At 40.9% G+C, this 19,838-nt stretch overlaps 1 protein-coding gene across 2 annotated transcripts in view; it reads left to right on the top strand.

Annotated features, from left to right (window-relative positions):
* LOC113029141 (voltage-dependent L-type calcium channel subunit beta-2-like) overlaps nucleotides 1–19,838 on the top strand; it is a 68,450-nt gene that overhangs the window by 30,737 nt on the left and 17,875 nt on the right. For both annotated transcript variants that reach the window (XM_026179809.1, XM_026179810.1), the window contains exon 3: nucleotides 16,028–16,147. In XM_026179809.1, coding sequence (XP_026035594.1) covers nucleotides 16,028–16,147 — 120 coding nt within the window. The remainder of the gene's footprint in view (nucleotides 1–16,027; nucleotides 16,148–19,838) is intronic.

Genomic DNA, 19,838 nt, shown 5'->3' with positions numbered 1-19,838 from the left:
TTTTTTGCGCCACGGACCGGTTTATGCCCAACATTATTTTCACGGACCGGCCTTTAAGGTGTCGCGGATAAATACAACAAAATAAAACTAGTACCAGTACCGAAAAAAAGATTTATTTATAACACACGTGAAAAGACCCAGGAAAACCGAGTTAACGATAAAAACAATAACAAAATAACGCTGAAAACCGATAAAAACCCTGAAAACCATACATTTCACACCTGAGCCTCAACTCTCGCAGCCCGGTACCAAACGACTCACGGACCGATACCGGTCCGAGGCCCGGGGGTTTCTGGACCGCTGGTCTAAATATCCAGCTGGGCACATTGGAAGGAAATTCCCATGAGCTGCTCAATGTTAAAGGAAACATGTTCAAATTAAATGTTCTTCATTCAGACTCAATTTTAAATAAGCACCTCTGCAAAAGAGCAGCACAAGGTCAAATAAAACAGATGGTTTTGAATATTAATATATGCAAAAGATCGCAGCTTCATCAAATCAGGTCAGCCTCCACAAGGTGACTCTTTTTTTAACTATGGAAGGAAACAGCTGTTGGTATTGTCTTTATTTTTTTTTTTTCAAAAGTGAATGAAATTGGGATGTTATATTGATTCCTCTCCCATGGTCCAATTACTGTATGCTGGTTTTGTAAGCTGTCCTTTTTGGCCTTTATGTACTTGTCAGTGTGAGGGCCTGCTGACGTCATTGTGTGCATGTATACTGATCAATAAGCCAAAGGCAATGCCGGCACTCATTTCTGTGGCAGAAGCAGAAGACATTGATCTGTCAAATCCCGAGCTGATAATCATAGTGATGCCTGCTGGCAGTGAAGAATGCTATTATGTTGTGCTATATTTACTTTATAGCAAAATAAAACAACTAATCTGAACTGTAACTTTATTAATTTGACATCGATTACACGATTACACATTTAAATAAACTTCTCTGGCCTAAGCATAAAATCTTGGCAGGGTTGGCTGGAGCCTCATCGCTAGATAAACATGTTGTCATTTTTATGCATTACTTTAATTCAGTAGGATCTTAAAAATCTCTTTTTATTTAGAGTTTGCAGAATATACCCTCATTATTGTGAATTTTTGGCAGTATGTAGCGGATTTTACATGCAGAAGTCACTTTTGGTACACGTTCAGAGACACGGTATCACACTTTCTGATCAAATGTCATCACGCTCAGCATGTTAAGGTTTTTGCCTCTAGCATTTAGCTTAATTAGTCTGCCTTTCACCTTCTCACCTTGACCTCATGTTGCCATCAACAGGGTTTAGGTTAGATCTGAAAATATTAATGTGCAAAGGTTTGAGATACTCTAGATTTGTGTCTGTCATACTGTACCACCAGGAAGGCTTCTGCTCTGCTTCTAATTCATCATGCATGACAGTAACTCCAAACATACAGCCACACAGAAACATTGGGGAAGAACAGGAAGTCCTGCAACTGTGTAAAATGTGGGCCAAAGGCTTTAAAGATCTTACAGATTGTACACAAGTGAAGCAAAAAGAACCGGTGCTACTTTGAAGGCAAAAAAGTATCAGAGATCAAAGAAAATATCAAAACCGACCATCAAAATTTGAGCTCATGCTGCCAATTGAATGAAGCCTGTCTGTACATAGAGATGCCATCCTGCCCTTGATGAGGACATGTTGTTCACATTTAATGAAGGACTAGGAGCTTAAAAACAAGGTGACTGGACTGGACTAACAGAGAGTGCACATTTCCACACAGTCAGGAAAAAAAACCCATAGAATAAATGTTTTATTTTACATATAACCTTTTCCCTGAAGGATACATTTTAATGTAATCCCCCTCATATCACAAACATTTAAATTTGCAACTATTTTTCCAGTAGACTGTAACAATTAATTATTTTTTGAATTATGTTACTCTAATTTTGGAAAATCTTTGGAAAACACTGGTCAAGACTATTAGAAAATGTACTTTGTAACATACTTTTATTACCTAAGGGACAAAAATCTTTTTTCTTTGTCAAGGGGCCAGAAAAATGTACAAACATCTGTTTAGTAAGGCGACATAGTCAATACAAAAATAGTATAAAAACCAATCATGCTTAGTAACCCTCCCATGATACACATACTGATTCATGAAGAATGACACAATTGAAAGAGTCAAGACGCATTTTTTAAATGATTTTATATTACACAACAGTGGAGTTCAGCTCCAAATAAAAGAAATAGAGCTTAAAACCACTGTTGCAGTGACATGAGGATGACTATACCACGGTGTGTCACATGCCGAGCAAACACCCTGAATGATAATCCTCAGAAAGGGGTTAACCCTGATCAAACCAAATATTCACAATATAATCTAGGATTTAGGCTGGGCTGCCCAAAACAACATTTTCTCTCCATCAAAAAGGAAAAAAAAAATACAAATCTGCGTTTACCAGAATGTCATATGAAGCTCAGAGCTTGTATAATCATCCAGGTTTGACATTAAATGGCACAACTGCTTACTCACTTCTCATCTGTGCTTTTCAGTTTGTATTTTTCCACTGACTGTGCTGCATTCCCCTGTTGTTGCTCCCCTTTTTGTAACCAGAAAATTAAGATTAGTTAAAGGTTTATTTTGCAAACTTATGACTAAGATTTTACGTCACGTGTTGAGTCATGTTTTACCACTATTAGATTACTGAATATCTCAGCCTGTGTACGATCTGACGTAACAGCAATGTGATGAAAAAGCACACATCACAGCTTCGTCACTGGCTCTGATCATAAAGAGATGGATCTGAGTTTCTTTAGAGTAACCGCTGCAGTTTTAAATGCCAGTTTACATGGCTATAATGTCAGACATGTAAGGGTTGTTTTTTTTTTTTTTACCTTACTTTTGTGTCATTAAAAGACCAAATGGAAAATTTCCCACTTTTTTCCCACTGATGATGAAAGCAAATATAGCATTCTGTCGATGTCGCGAACGTAATCGCTTCCTGACGTTTTCTAAGCAACATGTGTTTAGACTAAAGTTCAAGCCCTTTAAGCCTTTGTCTCTACCGAGTGTAACCTCTTGAAGGCGAAGTGGAACACATGTAAACTTCCCAGATCACACACTCACACACAGACATAAAAAGCTTCTGCAGCTGCTTTTGGTGCTTTCTGGAATTTTCAGGCCGGCCCTTTCAGTCGGAGATCTTACTTCCTAACTAGCTGTATGTGTGTGTGTGTGTGCGTTTGAGACAGAGAGTGTGTGTGTGGGAGGGGAGAGGGGCACGGGGGCTTGTTTTTGGGGCTGGAGGACGGCCGCAGTGCTCCAAAGGAGTGCTCTCGCAGCGTGGGAACGACGCTTGTCTTTTCTCTGCCTCTCAGGGACTAAAGTAGGCCAAAGAAGGACTGAGAGGAGCTAACTTTCTCCTCGAGATCCAACTTTTGCTGCTCAGGCTACAGAAGCAAAGCTCTGGAGCCAAGACAAGGGGATTTGTAGGAGTGAAGCAGTCAGGCTGGTAGGAGTTCCTGTACTCCGTGAGAAGATGGGCAGCAGCTGAGGAGATTTTCTCCCAGCCCGGCTGAACAGCAATAGCAGTCAACTGGGCAGAAATGTATCACTCTGGCAGTGAGGAGTCAGATCTGGTAAGTTTGTATAAACATGCTTTCTGCCGTGTCCTTTTCTGAGCCTAGCTTCTTCTTTACTTTAGACAAAGAGGGAGGTTCTTGTTGGAGAATGGAAGATATCAATGTGATATTTAAAGGGGTATCATCACACATAAGTGATATTTTACTCCACTGGTGCTTCAACAGAAAGTTAGTGAGGCTCTTTCTCAAGTTGCACATGTTAACTCTCATGCAGCATGCTCTTAAGACAAAGAGACTCGTGTGAGCAACCAGTATGAATTTGTGAGCACCGCTGCACGACCACTGCTAGCCTGTAGTGAGGAAATGAGATGGTGTTTAACAAATGGGGAGAGGGAAAGAAAGTCAACAGCCAGGAAAGAGGTAGGTTTTTATATACAGAGACCGGTAGAGAGCACATACCTAGGCTCAGCCTGAATGTTTTGTTTCAAAAAGAGGTTCTTAAAGAGTATAAATGAGTGAATGTCATGTCCAAGAGACTTTCTAGTTAGTATCTCAAATATTTACTGTTCTGGTTGTGTGTGCTTCATGTCTTTGTGCGGGTGAATGAAATGATTACAGAAACCTTTAAAGTCTGCCTTTTGGCAGTGGTTGTCATAAATAAAATACCAGTTTGATAACACACATCCTAACAAGCAGGGTTTAGACCCCAGGAGCTTCATTTCAGATACTTGTGTAGAAGCCAAACACCTCAACAGTACAAAATTTATCAGGTTGAATTTAAAGACAATGAAAATATTTCCATTTGATGAAACGCTTCAAGTATAAAAAAATTAGATGTAAAGTTTAAAACAATTACACACAACAGTAAACAATCTGTTTTAAAGAAGTTGGAACAAAATCATATAGATTACATTTTGCATGGATTATGCAGAAAACCAAAGGGATTTTTCGAGACTTTCCTTTGGTGTGCCAAACCAGGCTAACTAAAGCAAATAAATCATAGCTGCAACATTTAAATCACCTTCTTTATGCTGAGCTGTCAAATCAGATCTAGTCTGATAAACACAGGACCTGTGGAGGTCACTGGCACTAGGACATCTAGTAGGGGCTCCTTTAGGGTTTGTAGCCAGTGGGGTGGGGACTACATGGCTCGGGCTTGTTCTAGCACATTTATGGATGCTCACTCAGCTTGGGATCTCAAGGGTTTTGACTGCAGTGTCATCATGTTGAGTTTTTGTCATCTTCCTTGAGCAGTTTTTGTGCTGTGGTGTGCTAGAGAGAAAATGCTCCCATCCACATGGATTCCAGGACTAACACTTTCCCAGCAGCAACGTTAAGCAACGCTCTGCTGGGAAAGTGTGTGTTTATTATTCATTCTTATTCTGTGCATATGTTCGTTGGGTCCATGTTCTGACTTTGTGGATGATTTGTAGCTATATGATAAACTATCTGATTAGCAAGTTGGTTGTCTTCACACATCCACAGAGAAGCATTTGCTTGATTACACGAGGTGCGTGTTCTCGGGTTGTGGTGTGAACCTAGCTCTTTTGACTGACTGAACCCACTCTCTACGACTGCCTCCACTCGACTTGGCTTATCAAGCAGCACCGTCTTTTCCAAGCGTGTAAGTGTTAGTGTGTGAATTTCTGTGTGCCACTGAGAGCTGTGGATAGGTGAGTTTACAGGCCTGATTATGAAGAGCTGTTTGGAAGATAATAGGTCAGAACATGAATTTGAAGCAAAGGACAAAGTGTGTTTATCATATACACTTAAATATTGTAGAATTACCATCAGCCAGTTGTTCCACTGCACTAAAGGTAAATTGCACCCTTTATAGAGTTGAATACATATTCAGGGTTTATTTTTAATAAATTAGAGCTTTTCACTAATCCTCTGTGTATGTAGGGTTGGGGGCTCTGTATATATAGCAGACTAAAGTAGCGAGGTTTGAAGGGAGGTTTTTTTGTTTTCTTTAACTCAGAAGTGGTTGGGAAATCCCAATTTGTTCCCAACAGGTCAGTTTTTCGGAAATCGGTCCAGAGTATATAATTTGTCGGTAAAATAAATGAGGCTGAAATACTATACTTGTGCACAGTGCCAGTTGTAGTATGATTTGTTTTACACCACTGAAGATGGTTAGCAGCTCGTGCTGCTCTCTAAGCCAGGTCTCATCAATCATGCGTCTGCTTTGTACACCAGGAAACTGTCAGAATATTGATGATGCAAGTAAAAAATAGCAGCACAGAGCAGCCCTCAGTCCTTTTTACCGTATCCCCCTTATCAGATATTTCATACGGTGATGCTGTTTCTTCACAAAGGAACCAGAGTGTGAAGAGGGAGGAAGAAACTAGATCTTGCTGTGAGGGGATTCACTGCTAATGAGACCAATTTCTCTCAAAGGACGTTTGCTGCTGGTTGTAGGTAAAAATTTACTGGGGGAAAGGGATTAGCACATAATCTGCAGTTGTAGGGGACCCGTTACTCTGCATTTGTCTTGCTGTAGTGTTATAGAAACAGTGCAGCAGAATTGGAGCAAACATCCCAACAGTACATGTTCATTTGTAAGTCATGTAGTCATAACAGCTGAGCACAGAACAGTGCCTAATAAGGATAAATGAGTATGGGTTTATGGGGAGCTGTTGGCCTGTTATCAGACAGAAATGTCAAGTCGTTATATTTCACTTCCATCTCGAGTCTGACACTGTCTACTCTGACTCGGTGGGTATCTGGTTTTCTACGGCTAGTCTCTAGAGACCCCTGAAACTAACATCAGCCTTGCCAGGTAGTCCTTTAGGTAAATGTAAGTTCTCTTTAAGTTGTACTAAAATTTGTTTGAAGTCTACTGAATCTACTCTGACTTTGATATATTTGTTGTGTGTGATTGTTTTATTTGTGTGACTGTGATTATAACTACAACAGCTCTTTCATTTCACTGAGAACTTTTACCCAGTTTCTATAAGTTGTATTAAAAATGCTGACGTACAGAGTTTGCTGGGTTTCTAAAAAAAAGTAAAAACCTGCCAAAACAAGCTAACACTGCCTGTTTTATGGTGTGTAGCTTGAACTGTTTGATGACGGTGTTAATCTCGCCCATGGTTCTGATTGGCTTGTCCTTCTTTTGGTGCTTATTGGACCAGTGTTTTTTGTTTGTTTGTTTGTTTGTTTTTGGGGGGGTGTATTTTTAAATCCAAAAATATTTGTTTAATATCTCAATGAGGACAAAGCAGTCAACTTGGTGGAGTGGACAGATTAAAGAAGTCTGTAGCAAAGAAAGACAACTACTCTGACTTGCATCATAAAGTTTCAATTGCAGGTTTTAGCAGTCAGTTGTTTGATGGAGACTGAATTCAATAAAATAGCCATACATGGTACATACAAACTTTTCATTTAGCAACAATGTGTGAGGTTGTTATGCAGAAAAATATTGTTACACATTAGTCATTACTTCTTTTTTTTTACCAGTTAACAATATAAACCTGAGGCTACACTCCCACATACCAACACAAATCCTTATTTTAATGAGGACACACATATGAGCTTCCTTTTAGTGTTTACGTATGAACACAAACCCGACTACGCAAAGCAAAGTCGAAAAGGGACTTCAAAGCGATCTTTAAAGTGATTCTACTTTAGAAAGGTGAACAGGTAGAAAAGTCTGACTGCTCATCTTTGTTACCTGTTGAAGTTCATGCTCTGGCTGCTGGTCTTAGGTCAGCATGCACTCAGCTTCCTGGGTTCTTGGCAACATTTATGTTAGCATGATGTGTTTGCAGAGTCTTGCAAAGAGCCATAATTGTGTTAGCAGTATAATGCAATAAAAATGCAAGTAATGTCCAGATCTCCTGTAGATCGCACTACCATTTTCCTCCTCTGCCACATGAAATGTAATCAGCTGATTGCAGCTTGAGTGAATCGTCCCAGCATGCAGATACCTAAAGAAACCTTTTAAAACAAGTCACGGCACAGTTGTAACTGCAATATAGTTACTTAATTTAGTGCAATAACACTCCAAAGGTTGATTCTGTTCATCTGGACGCAGCGTTTCCAGTGGGAGAAACGTTTCGTCACTCATCCAAGTGACTTTTTCAGTCTCACCTGACTGCAGTAACACATTATCCAAGTTCATTCTATCTAACATTCACACTCCGATGAATGCATCTGAGAGCAACTCGGGATTCAGTATCTTATTGAAGGATACTTGGAGCAGCCAGGGATCAAATGACCAAACTTCCGATTGTAGATGACCTTGTGTACCCACTGAGCTACGGCTGCCCCAACCGTTATGTTGTTCTTCTTATCTTGTTTTCAAGTAACCAATCATTAAAAATAATCAGGGATAATTTCCAGTGTACTCTTTCTTGCCGATTCCTCCCTGTTTTGGTTAGTTATCTTATTCAGTAGTGATGTCTGATATTAGTTACAGTTGAATAGTTCAAAAGTTTCCCTTTTATATGTTTTCCTCTCATTATTCTAAAGTTTATCAATGTTTTGGTCTTACTTTATGTGACCAGTGATCAAAGGCCAGTGAATAAATGCATGTTTGAAATGCATACCTCCTCTCAAAGCGACCTGCCACGAGGCTTCTTACCAAGTTTCTAACTAGCCTTTAATCATGGTGCACTCCGGGATCCTGTCATGTAATCGACAGCCAGTGGGTCCATCACCTCGATGGGATGGTGCACTTATCTAATGCACTGGCACATGGAATGCTGGGTAAACACTTTCTCAGAGGCCTGTCAGTGTCACCTTGACGTCCATGCAGCCAATCCCTCTTTTGCAACGGCAGAGAGATCATTAGTCCTCCCCCATTTCTGTCTCTCTCCTTATTTCTTTCATGCACACTTTCGTTGTCTGTTACAAATGTAGCAGGAGTCTGTTTCTGTCTAACTTTCCTGCTCACTTTGCAGTCATTCCTGTGTTCTGTGTTAAATATTAGTAACCATTCCTTGTAGCGGTCACACATCGCTCACACTTGGCTGTCATGTCTGCTCCCATTGTCTTCGTTTGATGAAGGAGACGCTGTTTGTGGAACGATGATTTAATTGACTTTGTGTAGTGGCTTTGAGTGAAGTGGCAGTGATGGACAGATGGCTGGGAAAAGAAGCTTTGGTTCCAGCCAAGAATGAGTCATGCCAAGCTTGAAACTGCAAGCACACTCGCTCAGCCTATTGTCAGCCCACTGTAGTCAACTACAGTCTGTGTGCCTGAGCTGTAGATGGCTTGGCATGAGCAGTAATCTTCCTTCTTCAGCAGGATATGAGTTACAGTACGGTATACTGACCACAGTATCTCAGTTTTACAGTGATTGTATGCTGCATCTTAGAATTTATGTTGTGGTTATTTGTTTGTTAAGTTAGCAGACTGCACAATAAACTGCTGATTTTTGATTCCTTCTTTAAATAACTTTTATCTTGGCTTTGCTCTTTAGGATCAGCAGTGCCCCCTTGCCCTCCAACTTTTAAGTGTTTGTTACTCATTTCTGATTGGATATATTTGCAACTATATCTTACACAATTGCCACATTATCCCATCAGCAAAATATGCAATTAGTGCTAGGTTTTTAAAAAAAAAAAGCCTGGCAGATGAATAAATGAGCCTGGGTAGATGCACCTTTAGCTGCAACAAGCAGTTCATCACAAAATGCTGTCGGTCTCACCCAACTGAGATTTAAACAGGCATAATGAGTGGTCTCACTGTCGTTATTTCACTAATCTGCATATATACAATTAAATTGCCACCAGTGGAAGTACTAAAAGATAGAAATAACTCATATGGCAAGAAGCAAACACATTAATAATCCAGAACTGTGACAAAGTCGTTGTAAAGTGGGATGAAGGGCCCAAAATAAACAAAACAAATACCAGCACAGTGCTTTGCCAGCTGTTGATGAGTCACTGAAGGCACATGACAATTCTCTTCATCCTTCAGCAACAGAGTCAAGGAAACCCAAGCCACTGAAAATCTCAAGAGAGAGAGAGATGAGAGATAAAAAAAGCAGAGTAAGAGGTCAGGATGGAATCCGAATGAATGGGAAAAGGTGAAATGAAGTGCAAACAGGAAAAAGGAATGTGAGAGGATATTTAGGAAACCACAAGAACAAGGGACATGAGTGCAGACATGAGTGAGAGTGCAGTGCTGAGCTTGAGTTAGGTCGCAGAGAAAGAATCGAGAGTAAAACTGGTAAAACTGACTAAAAAAAGGCCAGCGTGAGCACTTTATAGCCTGCTTAAATAGACTCCATGTTCTGCATGGCTAAAGCTCTCTTTTTTCCATAGTGGACATGTACTGTATAGAGTAGTAGCAGCAGACTCTAAAAATGAAAATAGAAGCTCTCGGATCATGAAGAGATTCCCTGGTGTAATGGCTTCACCCAGCGTAAGTGATTGTGTCAGATATAAGAGGCAGCAACAACTGAGTCAGCTTCCTCTTTCACTATGGATATTTCCACTGTGATTTGTATGTTCTAGTGTAATGATCGCCATCCTGTCGCTCCATGTAGAGGTCAGTGGCGGTCTTGCAGCAAGTACCTCGGTCTAAATAAATTAATAAAGGTGATGTAGATATTTAAGGACCTCTCAATTCCCCACCTCCACTTTTGCCCATTCTGTGTGCTGCTTTTAAACAGCCACCCCTGAAACGAAACCTGTTCTCTATCCCGAGTCTAAAGCCATTTAAGCAGCTCTGAATCTCTGTATTAAATTTTCTGGCACAAGTTGACCAAAAACTGATGATTTCATTTCAGTAAGCATTTTGAATTTCAGTCTCATTTTTGCACTTGATATGATGTCAGGACCTAATTGGATACTGGATACTTCTTGTGGGAAACATAGATGTCGGTAGCAATTTTTGAAAACCATTCTAGTCTTTGTTGTGACAACTCGCAGCATAAATGAAAATACTTGACCTGTTGGGAATAGTCTCGGCACAGTACTAGCGTTTCACTTCCTCAAGCAATGCTATTTAGTACTCAAGTGTCTCGTATCATATTTGGTGGCAAATGTGATGTGATATGTGGCTTTTTGCAGAGCATCAAACTGCTGCGCTCGCTCAGATGTTTGTTAGCGGTACACTGAATTTTCATCTCCTTTTGATGGTGACGTGCTCACCCAATCTGCTGGGTGAGCCCAGATAGAAAGAGAGTACTTCTCCTTATGGATCAGAGCGACACCATACTGCTGTTAGATTATTATTAGTGTCCTGTGTGTGGTGACACAGTGCTGTCAGTATCACAGGTCAGGCGTGTCGGGCAGCCGGAGGCTTGTTCTGTCGCTGCAAGTTTCCATCAGAGCGCAGCCTTCACAACTCCACCAGCCTCCTCCCCGGGCTCCACAGCTCCACGTTCAGAGCATCTGTGCCCTGCCCTTAGAGCTCTGCGGGCCAGTGTTGAGCCACCAGAACAAAACATATGTGACCCTCGCATGATTTCATAGTGCTGTGGACTGGTCTACTGAACTGCTGCATTTGAGGATATGTCATGTTACGAAGGTTCTCATGACACCTTTTCTTTTAACTCTGAGTGTGCACTGGCTTTTGTTTTGTCCACCCTTTCTGTTCATTTGGTTCTAAACTATAATCAGATAAGATTAAGATTAAGATAATTGGCCTTAACAATATACAATTACATTAATTATCCTTCAGCGTTTTCCTTTGTGTACAGAGTGTCACGAAGTGCCTGTATTGGAAAGACCTAAAGTAAATGGATTCCTGTCATTTGTTGCTTTTGATAAACACCAATGATTAGCGTGTCATTCAGAGACCTACAGTTAGTGCTCCTCAGGGAGTTGCTTCACTGGCCAGTTTAAATCGCTCGTCCCACAATTTGACCCCTGACTCAAATGAGCACAGTCTCCTGACAGGTCACACTGACACACATCATGTGTCAGCAGAGCAAAAAAAAAATCATTCTGAATAATCCTTCTGCAGGGTTTAACTTCTGCTAGTCCTATATGAGGATGGGAAATTTTTAATTAACGTTGTAATTATTCTCATTTGTCCTTTGTGGCTTTGCAGTGCTCTGCTCACATGTAATGAATCAGCACTGATCTGACAGGAGAGGATTTAGAGCAGCTTTCACCTCACAATCCCTGCTGCTGAGAGCAGAGGGAAGAAGACATAATTAAAAAAGATACAGTATATTAAACTTACTTCAGCATAATGCATACAGTGCAGTGCTAATTATTCTTCTTATTTTCTTTCTATAAAATGTCCAAGGTGGGCATTTGCTCCGCAGTTTAAAGTCCACAGATATTGATCTTTAGAAAGTGTGTACAAAGACACCTCAGACAAGAAGTTATACAGAGAAAACATGCTGTACTTGTTTCATTAATGTTGAAAACACTGTTTGTTTTTTTAATCTGTTTTGTTTTGTTTTTTAGACTCACAGGAAATATGAACATCGACATGTTCAACATGATTATCTACAAGCCTGCTCCTTAATTCCTCTAATTTCTTAAATAAAAAGCCAAGTGGTTCAAAGGCAAAGCTTCTTTTAGGGACTCCCTGAGCAGCTGACCTTGAAGTAACAATGATGCAGAAAATACCCACAATTAAAAAGCTGATAACAACAAATTTCTGGCATTTTTGCTTTGAAATGAAAATGATGAACTGACTGCCAGAGCAGTTTATTTTCTGTCAGTTGATTATATGATAACTTCCAGCTCTACCAACAGTTTTGTTTAGCTTTTTTTACTAAGCTCGTGTTGAAATTCTTGAGTGTTTGTTCTGATGTGTTGAAATGGTAACTGGCTGGCTTCTTCCATGCAAAAATGTGCTTCTTTTCTCTTTTCATTACATCATTGTGAAATATCCATGTTGGGTTTTAGGGCTGCATTGTTTTTGTTTTTGTTTTCTTTTGTTTGGGTTTTTTTGTTGTTGATAAAACCAGCAGCATTTTGCTTTTCCAGAGGAGGGAGTACAACGAAAAGTTGCAAGAATAGATATGAAAGTAATTAAAGATGCAGTTTTAATGATGCATTTGCATTCTGACTTGTACTTTGGATCCTTCCTGAAAAAATTATGAGGTGACATCAGTTTCAGCAGCTATAAACAGCTCATATCACAGTGTGAATGTAGTGCGTTTGCACATAGAAGACAGCACGGTGCACGGTTGGCACATAAACAGTGTCCATATAGCGCATGCACTGCCCAGCACTGGTCACTGCAGAGACACAAGGAGCAGATGGACTGACTGTGAGGGGTAACTGAAGGAAAAAAATAAGAGAGGAGTGACAGAGGAGGAGGAGGAGGAAGAGGAGGAGAAGGGGTGGGTAGAGACAGAGATAGAGAGGCAGAATCACTGAAGTAGTACAGGAGGGCTTGTGAAGGGGAGTGAGCAAGATAAATACTGACAGGCTGAGACACAGAATGAGAAAGGGAGAGCTTCCAGCACCTTAAAGGCAGCAGCAGCAGCTTCATTAGTATCAGGAGGAGAGTCGGTCACATGCAGCCACACCGGGACTCATGTAGATAAACCGCTTTTACCCATCGCTTATGGAGCAGCAGCACAGGGAGTCTACAGTGGAGGACAACAAGGCTGGAGCCAGAGCTTTAAGGAGAGGATGAGAAGCATCACTGCAACCTGACTCACACCGGGAGTCAGCCTCAGCACCTGCAGCGGCAGACTGAGCACTCCGGCTATCAAGGAGACTGGGGCAGACGGGGAGAGAGCTGCTGAGATTATGCGCGGGGCAGAGAGCTCCTGTGGATTCCCCATCTTTGGCAACAGCAGCAGCAGCAGAGGGGGCAGGAGCTGTGGCTCTACAGACAGCAGCCGAGCTAGCTGGAGCTGCAGAAAAACAGGAAGCTCTAAAGCAATTCATTTATCCAGAGATGAAGGTAGCACTTACAGCCAAGGTGTAACAGGAACCAGCTGTCGATGTAGCCACAGTGTTGAATGTACCTGTAGCCAGAGCAGTGACGGTAGCTGCAAGGTGACCACAGCAGTGCAGTCAGGTGTAATTGTAGTAGTAGCAGGGGGGCAGTGGCTCAGGACCCTGAATGACCAGTGTGGCTGATGAAGGCCACCTGGATCCGCTTGCTGAAACGAGCCAAAGGAGGTCGTGTCAAGAGCTCCGATGCCTGTGTAAGGGGACTTTTGAGTGTGCTTACATCATGAAAATCAGTGTGTTCTGTGTGCGTGCACTTGTGTTTTGTGCGTCTGTGCTTCCTTCATGCATCCATCTATCAGTCAGCAGTGCTGGGGTCACTCTGGCATTGTTATGTATTGCCTGGTGATGATGAGAAGTTGGGTGCTGTTATCAGTTATGGCTGTCAGATTCTGGGCAGAGCTCCATATCACCTCCCTCTGACCTACTGGGACGGTGTTCTCGATCACGCTTCATCTTTAATCGTGACCTGAGTAATGATAGCAGTCCAGGTATGCTCACCTGCACTTTTCAAGTACAAAAAAAAAGGTTTATGTGCATTAAATAATAGTTATAGGCCATGATAAGGAGCAGCATTTTCCAAAGAAGTAATTTATACTGTAGGTAAAAATGTTTTGAAAACCACAGGTGGATTGAAAGCAAAAGAAGCCAATACAGCCAATACAATCTAGCTAATTAACGTAGTTTAAAATGAGCTGTTTATTTCAGGTGAGAGGGATGAGAAACAGAGAGGTGATTGATGTAAAGAAGGGCTTTGTCGTAGATGGAGGAGATAAATTTTAATAACCTTGTTTTATCAACAGCAACAAATCTCGTCTCTTTACTATAGCGTAAGTGGAGAGGAGGCACGATCATCCTTCGTATGTATGTGATGGCTGGATAATTCTAATCAGGCACAGAGTGAGGGAGGCTATTTTTAGCTCAGACAGAAACAGAGTGTAATGGTGCAGTGAGATGAATGAAAGACCTTGTGTGGGTGTCAGAGAAGCGTGCAGGTAAGGATAAGACTCATGCTGTCTTCACTTAGTTCACTTGTTTTTCATCTGTACGTCCGGATTTATGCCAGCATAAATGTGGCTACTAATTTCATGTTTAGTATATATCAAAATCAAATCCAAATTAACACATTTTATGAATGCATTATTTAATAAATTATGGAATAGAAGAGTATAATTTCAAAGAAAAAAAATCTATATATAGCAGCTTATTCTGCTTCTCACTGGTTGATTTTTTTTTCTATACTTTAACTGATTTTGACAACATTTCCAAATGTCCACGATAGCTGACGTTAGGAGCGTGGCTATATCAAAATTAAATTTACATGTGTGTATCAGAAACTATATATTCCAGCTTGTTGTGGCTTCCACGATCAGTTTGCTGCTGCTATGCAGCTGTGTTTGATGTGCTGTGAAGTGATTTGTGTTGCACTGCTTCAACGAAGGGTGCTTTAAAACAACTAAAAAACTGCTATAATATCAAAATCAGGGCTATATTTGTTCTAAATATGAATTATGAGAATAAGACTCCATTCTGGATTGTTTCACAATCTCCTCCCATGAAACTACAATCTCCCTCTCATGATTTGGTGTGGCTAATCTACTTGTGAATGGCACGCGTTCCAAAATAGGTTCTATTCATATAAAGGTAATTTTTAACAAATGGTTGACCTAAAAAAAACATGTCATGTGTTTTATTTCTTCCTCTCATGCTTCTAATAACTTTCCCAAATGTCAGAAACCATTTTTTTCATGGTTGTATCTGTGAACATTTTTTAAGTGTAGAAAAAAAAGTGTGCCCATCTGTTAGATAGTTTACTCAGTAAGCCTGAAAACTTTGCTTTTTCTTTTCCTTTACCAGAGTGTTCTAACTATGTGTTAAAGCATGCAAGCATTGCTTTATCTTCAGTAATTATTTATTGTATGCGTGCATTTTCATTCAGCATCTAACAACTTGCTGTATATAACTTCTGGTGTAATGGTATGCGCTCAATGCGCTGTGCCCAGGAGTGTATGCTAGGTAGTCTTGTGTGCACTGGTATGTGTGAGTCTGCATGTTTATGAGTAGATTTGTGGCAACCACATATCACACAGACATACCGGGATCTGGTGTTCCTCAACATTTCCCCCAGTGTTTGACACAGAAAGATGACAACAAATCTGCAGGCAAGCAGCTAAGAGAGAGCTAAGTATAGACAAAGAGCTGCTATGATGTGATCGTAAGAAAGACAGTTTGTGTCCTTTGGCACTTTGTCTCAGAAAAAGAAGAAGTGTCAATGATTTTCTGTAGATTAGACCAGCACAGCCTTCCTTTGTGCTCAGGATCTGATGAAATCAACTGAGAATCCTTTGAGTTTAACACGTCAGTCTGTGTGGGGGCGTTCGCACATTTCTAAGTTGCACAATCTCCAAAGTTTAACGTATCATCAAAGAGCGAGGGGAGCGAAAAGTAAATCGTTTTCCTCGGTGTCCTCAAGATGCTAAGAATCTCAGCACGTCTTGGCTGATAAAACCGGTCATTTTTAAAGTGTGAAACCAAATGGACAAGCTCGTGTTTCCGTGCTGTTGTGTCACTGAGTTTTTACTCCTTGTGTCTTCTGCAGGGTTCGGCCGACTCCTACACCAGCCGTCCATCAGACTCCGATGTGTCCCTGGAGGAAGATAAGGAGGCAGTCCGCAGAGAGGCAGAGCGACAGGCTCAGGCGCAGCTTGACAAGGCCAAGGTTGGTATTCTAAACCCTGAGGTCAGTGACTACCTACTAGCCTCAGTAACAGCAGTTTGTCATCAGCATTTTATAAGTTGCTCCAAGTGGGATTTCCAAATGTGAGGAGAGCAACCAACACAAGTTTGTGCTTCTCCATGATGTCTGTGTTTGAGTTGAAGGCACCAGGACTGGTTTAGGTGCTGGTGAAGTTACCTCTCACTAGAAAGACTTCTTTTCTTCTAAAAGATGATGGGAATCCAAGTTGTTTATCTTCTCATGGGATTGTCATGATGGATAGGACATGACTGAGTCATTGTGAGTTGTTAAGGTCAGATGGGTTGACATGGGAATGGTGGTTAAATTGCCTGGGATGGGATCTCAGGGATGCAGAATAGATTAGTAATAGTTGGTCATACATGGACTCCTTTATGTGTTTATACACAACTCCATATTTAATTCTTAGGTATTATTAATCTCTGCCTGTCTTCTACAGTGTGTCTTTTGTTCTGTCTCCCTTTTCTAACTCCCAGCTGGTCGTGTCAGATGGCTGCTCCTCCCTGAGCTTGGTTCTGCCTGACGTTTCTTCCTATTAGAAGGGAGTTTTTCCTTCCTGCTGTTGCCAAGTGTGATAGTGGGAGGGATGCACCGCTGGTACATAAATACAATTGAACTGACATTTCTCCTCTTTGCCCAAAATGTGAAAATATTTGCCCTCAAAAGAGTTTCCCCTTTCCTGTAAGTGCAAATACACAGCTGAGTCCTGTCCTGAAGAGGTGGTTCTGCAGTGTTTTGCACCTGTGAAGTTGTTTGGTTTCTCCTTTGTATTAGTCCAAGGACTCCTCACAGCATTGCTCAGCTTGTTTTTTCCCGGTTTTGGGATGAACCAGTTTTTGTCTGAGGGTTTTGCTGGGACTGAAGGTCACCAGCATGTTATGCTTGGACAAACGATTATTCTGTGTTTCTCAGTCAAAGTCAGAAGTTTTCTGAGAATCTTGTGAATAACTTGAGAACAAGGTGGCATAGTATTTTGAAATCAGTACCATAGGTGGATCTACTAGGAGACTGAGAGGTAGGGCTGGTGGCTGCCAGTATTTATTTCCATGTCTCTTAGCTGACTTGATGAAGGCCCAGTTTGGATTGCCACATGTTTTAAGTGGTCTTTTGATGTGTGTTTGTTCCTTTTCTTTTCTCTCTGCCTTAAAGGGAACATTCTCTGCTTGGTGGTGTTTGTGTTCCAGTGGGTGGTGGGATTCAAAGAGCAGGTACTGGTGTGTGTGTGTGTGGGTTACCAGTAACCGTCAATGTCGAGGCTTCTGTCCTTCTCAATGAGCACTGCACAGTTCGTGAATGGTAACCTGTTTTCTTTGGTATCCGCTGTGGTGAACTTGTTTGTGTCTGCTGAGTTGATATGTTCAGTAAAAGATTTTGACTCGGGTGATTTTTTTAAACCAGTAGCTACGTGTAGTTTCTCTGAAAGAGCTCAAAATTCTGCTTTCCACTTCCTTCAGGTACAGTTTGGTTGCATGAGCTTCATGCTTTGAGAGTAAAAACTCATATGAAAAAATAGGGGCTCCTTGGTGGGTCCACTAAGCTTCCAGTAATCCCCATTTCACATTCTAGCCAATGGCTTTACTTACTGATTGATAGAAGTAGAAGTGAAGAAGCTAGCAAATATCTACAGATGTAGTAAATGTTTTAAAATTAAACAGGCAATTAAAAATGCTGATAGATCTGTTTACAATAAAACTCTGCACCTTCAGGAATAAGGTTTGACTGTGTTTTCAATTTATTTTAGTCTGACATAAACATGCGATGGTTAGGATTAGGGGTAAGACACTGCAGTCTTGGGAAATATGGAAATACAAATGTGTGTTGTAGAGAGAAAAATTGGTTTATTATGCTTGAATGAATGATGGCAGGCATCACACAGATTGTAACATAAACTTTACACTGCTCTGTTTGTTGTTGAAAAGCTGAGTCCGCTTCCTTTTTGGCTTCTTTTCTTAGTTTCCCAAATTTTTTTTCACATTAAAAAGCAAGCAGCTACCATTTTCTAAGTGATAGGGGGCCACAAGTCAGGATACGGTAGGGGGCAGGGCCAGGTAAAGGAAATAGTTTGAAAGTTTTAGCGCTTCAGGAATATTGTGGTCAAAGTTTCTGTGTAAAGTTGTTGTAACTTGACTTGCCTTCCTTAGATCACTGACTGAGACCTTCATTAATCATTTAAAGTGCTCATTTTAAAATATATCATGTTCTACTAATCCTAAACTAAATCAGTAGACAGTCTTCCTGGACTGACTCAGAGAGAAGCAGGAAATTAGAGCTGATTTTAGCTGGTTTTTCACATGAAGAAAAGGGCTGTCAGGGACCGGTGATGTGAGAGGTTAGGGGCCTTGGAGGGCTCAGCTTCACTGTTTATCAGAGCTTCGCCTGCTCTGTTCTGCTCTGGGCCACAATTAGCAGCATATAAACAAACACACACACACACACACACACACACACACACACACACACACACACACGGCAGAGCAGGCTCTCTCTGTGTGACAGGAATTGCAATCAGAGCTCTCTTCCACTGAATGACTTAAATCTCTAGCACTGTTAAGATTCATGCCTTTGATCTGTGAAATAATTCTCCTATCTTCAATGCACATTGTGTTCCCTTCCTGCTCGGCAACTCGCTAGATAGCTCATGGTGCTCTATTTTTACATATTAATTCACGCAAATGTCTGAAAAATGAGTTTATTGTCTTTCATTGGGTGTTTAGTGTCTGTAACAGCTAGTTTGCTCATTAGCTGTAAGCCTCAAGCTTTTGGCTATCCATCCATTTGAGCAGAGATTTTCCTTGTGCTGTCTCTCGGTCGGGGTTGCTCATGCTGTAGCTGGCAAAGACAGATCATTCCAGTAGATCTATGTTGTTATTTTCCAGAGTCACCCTCTCCGGCTCACTAATTAAAAAGATAAGTTGGCTTTACAGATAACCTGGCATAGATTACCCCCGCTGGCATTTTACATGACAGATGACTAGTAAAAAATAGCTTCTCAGTGGTCTGGCCACCAGAGCAAGAGCAGGCTGGGGTCAGAGGAAGTGCAGACTCTCCGGCTGTGAGCCTTTATGGGCAGTAATTCATAATCACTTCCCCTACATGCCACTGATATTTGTAAGTGAGATAGCGTTGATGCCCGTAATGCTGATTTTTCATCGACTTGAAATATTATTTCAAATGCATTCACAGATTCACGCACACTGTCACCATCTGTCTGTTTCTAATTAGCCTTAAATGGGCACATCAAAGTCAAACCAATCACTGAGAGTAGTTAGCTTGTAAAAGGATGGTTTAATATCTCTAGAAGCAGCTGAGAAAATAGTCAAATGATGACTCAACTACAGGAAGCAGGACTTTAGGAGAATGAACTGTAGTAAAAATGGGATGTTTTCTGCTGTTTTGATTTTCATGTTATTGTATTTATTAATTTTTTTAGGAGCCATATCTATAGGTATTTTTGATTGTGAGCTACAGTGCTGTGCAAAAATCTCAAACTGGAATTGTTGTTATTAAAGTGGTCTTAAGGAATATTTCTTTCTGAAGGCCTTTGCTGAAGATGTTTTTTGGACATTGGCTGCTTTTTCACGGCTGACCGTTTTCAGAGGAATGTTGTTTGCTTGTCTTTTTTTTTATTTGTGTGTTAAGCATCGTTCAAGCATAA

This window comes from Astatotilapia calliptera, chromosome 9, assembly GCF_900246225.1.
Source record: "Astatotilapia calliptera chromosome 9, fAstCal1.2, whole genome shotgun sequence".
In the NCBI taxonomy this organism is placed as follows: Eukaryota; Metazoa; Chordata; class Actinopteri; order Cichliformes; family Cichlidae; genus Astatotilapia; species Astatotilapia calliptera.
The sequence above is the reverse complement of the archived record's forward strand: the minus strand, read 5'-3'. Positions and strand labels throughout refer to the sequence as shown.